The 2,587-nt window shown below is 47.5% G+C and overlaps 1 protein-coding gene across 1 annotated transcript; it reads left to right on the top strand.

Annotated features, from left to right (window-relative positions):
* The first annotated feature begins 849 nt into the window (after nucleotides 1-849).
* Nucleotides 850-1,452, top strand: CCDC70 (coiled-coil domain containing 70). Its single transcript, XM_065627024.1, has one exon. The coding sequence runs from the start codon at nucleotides 865-867 to the stop codon at nucleotides 1,450-1,452; it is 588 nt and encodes a 195-aa protein (XP_065483096.1). The 5' UTR covers nucleotides 850-864.
* Nucleotides 1,453-2,587: the final 1,135 nt, after the last annotated feature.

A 2,587-nucleotide genomic window follows, 5' to 3' on the forward strand; every position in this document is an offset into this window, starting at 1 on the left:
TGCCTGTCCATCCTGTCACCATGCCCTGGAGCCATCATGCAGGCATGGGACGCGCCTGCCTTCTTGATCCTCACGCAGAAGAGGTGCCTACTGCAATGAGCTGCCCTGCATCTGCTGCCCTTGAGGCCTTTCCTGATGGTACAGTGAGGGATAGGCAGGCTCATAATATATTAATAAGCAAGAGCTTTTTATTTATAAGGCAACCTGCTCCCTGCTATGGAGCTGGAGGCACTGTGCAATAAGTCATAACAAATCTAACGAAACAGTATAAATAAGTAACCAGCTTTAATCTGTAGATTAATTGCTGTAGAATTATTGGGCAGATTAGCGAACAGAAAATTAGGTTTTTGTTTTCTCTTCATTGTTCAAGTTTCTTGTGATTCTGGAAGCTGTAAATTTTTTCTTTTTTGGGGGGTGTCTATGAAGGAGCAAGAAACATAGCCAAAGGTCAAAATGATGAGAATGCCTCAAGCACCAGAGGGGAAAGGTCAGAGGAATCTGCCCGTCAGACTGGGACTCGCTGACTGGGGCTGCAGAGAGCAGCACAGTGCCAAAGGCTGGTCCTGGCACAGCCCCTCACCCCTCCCCAAACCAGCAGCACCTGCAGTCACAGAGGGAGATGACTTAGAGGAATCCTGGCCTTTGCCCTGCACGGCACAGGTTGACTTCTATGCCGTTGCGTTTCATGCTGGCTGAGTTCTGGGCACGGATTTCAAGCCGGCTATGACATAGGTTGGTGTGATGTCATCAGTGGCATCCATTGCTCCCCTCTCTGTTGGGCCACAGGGCGAGGTGTGAGGGGCCAGGCTGGGTCTCTGCCCCCTCCATCAGCAACGAGCGGCGAACCGGAGCTGCCGTTGCCAAATGATGTCCTGCTCATCGTGCTGCACCTCCTGCCAGCAGAAGCTCATCGAGAAGCTGCAGGCTAAGAAAGCCTTTCAGGAGAAGATTCGCAGTTTTCAGGAGTCAATGAAGAGCTTTCGAGAGAAGATCAACAGCTTTCGGGAAAAAGTCAGAGTCTTCAAGATGGCCATCCGAGCCTTCTGGGAGGAAGAAAAGCCAATCTGGGAGGAGGAAACTGCCTTTCGTGAGGAAGAAAAGGCCATTCAGAAGGAAGCAGAGGCCTTCTGGAGATTGTATTGTGACTTCTGGAAGGACTGTCATGCTTTCTGGAAGAAGGGTAAGGATTTCTGGAAAGAAAATGAGCCCCTCTGTGGGAAAGACAAAGTCCTTCTGCATGAGAACAGAGTCCTATGGGCAGAAGAAGCAGCTCTGTGGGAAGATCAAATAGCTCTCCTGAAAGAGGACAGAGCTCTCTGGGAAGACGAGAAGGCCCTCCAGGAAGACAAAAAAACCCTCAAGGAGTACGAAACGTTGATCTGGGAGGAAGCCTTTGGTCCTGAGAGACTGGATATCTCCAGGGATGCCACTGTCCACAGGGGGAATGCATAAATTGTTCTGCTAGACTCAGAAACATGTGGAAAGCCATGTATACTGATGTGGATCATTTTTTTTTTTGCTTTAAAGCCATTGTACTTATGTGTTCAGGACATTATTTATTCTTTTGACGCCCTGTAGCCTGAGGAATGGGGTAAACCTCTGGTTTTCTGGTCTGTCACCAGGAGGCATGTGGGTGGTAAAGCCACAAGAAGCTGAGGGCTTAATAGTTGAGATCATCTTCTGGAGCTCACAATATCTCACCTGAGATATTGTTATATCAACAGAGTCAGTTCCAAAATAAGGCACTGATAAATCAGAGCTTTCAGATCCCCCATATTTAAGAGTCACAGTTAACACTCCTGAGTCTTAATGAGAAAATTCATGCTGTTCCACCAGGTTTGGGCTTTGACTTCCCATGAAACTTCCCACTGCTCTTGGGAGCATGATGGGAACGTGTACCTGCTCAGGTGAGCCGCTGCATCCCTGTCTGGCTGGGGGCAGCTTTGGTACCAGCCTTGCTGGCATGGGCAGAGGCTGGAGAGAGAATTGGGAGGGATTGCAGAAGTCAGCAGCATGTGGGAAAAGATGCAAGCTGGAGGAAAAGTTGGCAGTAAGTCCCTCAGCAAGAGAGAAATACATTTAGCAGTGTGAGTATGTATGTGTGTGTGTAAGAGCAAGAGAAGGTGCACACAGGGACTGGGATTGTTATCCACCAACTGAGCTGTTGCCAGTGGCACGTACAGGACTCTCTAACAGAAAATCCTCAATAACTGCAGTGCAACATGTGGATGATATTTAGCAATATTTTACATGATGTGAGTACAGAGCACAGGAATTGCAGTTTTTCTTTCCTTTTGAGGAACTGAACTCAGATGCTTCACATTTTTGAAGCTGTCCAAGAGACAAATCTATATTTGACATCCAGGAGTGTGGGGGACAAGAGCAAGAGTGAAAAGTACTCATCTGAGTCAAACCAGGCATTGAATTTTTCTCTGGTATGGTAGCATTAGTAACTCGTTCTTTTTCAATGTGGGGTTTTAACACTGAAAAGGCTCAGGGACACAATGTAAGAAGCCTTTACAATTGCTGTTGAAGAATCTGATGATTTCTGCAACTGGCAGGCATACTTAGGCTGTCACTCAAGCCT

The sequence above is a fragment of the Caloenas nicobarica genome, chromosome 1 (assembly GCF_036013445.1).
Source record: "Caloenas nicobarica isolate bCalNic1 chromosome 1, bCalNic1.hap1, whole genome shotgun sequence".
NCBI lineage: Eukaryota > Metazoa > Chordata > Aves > Columbiformes > Columbidae > Caloenas > Caloenas nicobarica.

Bases quoted from the DNA above. Each gene is read 5' to 3' on its own strand.
- CCDC70 (XM_065627024.1), top strand. From the start codon at position 865: ATGATGTCCTGCTCATCGTGCTGCACCTCCTGCCAGCAGAAGCTCATC.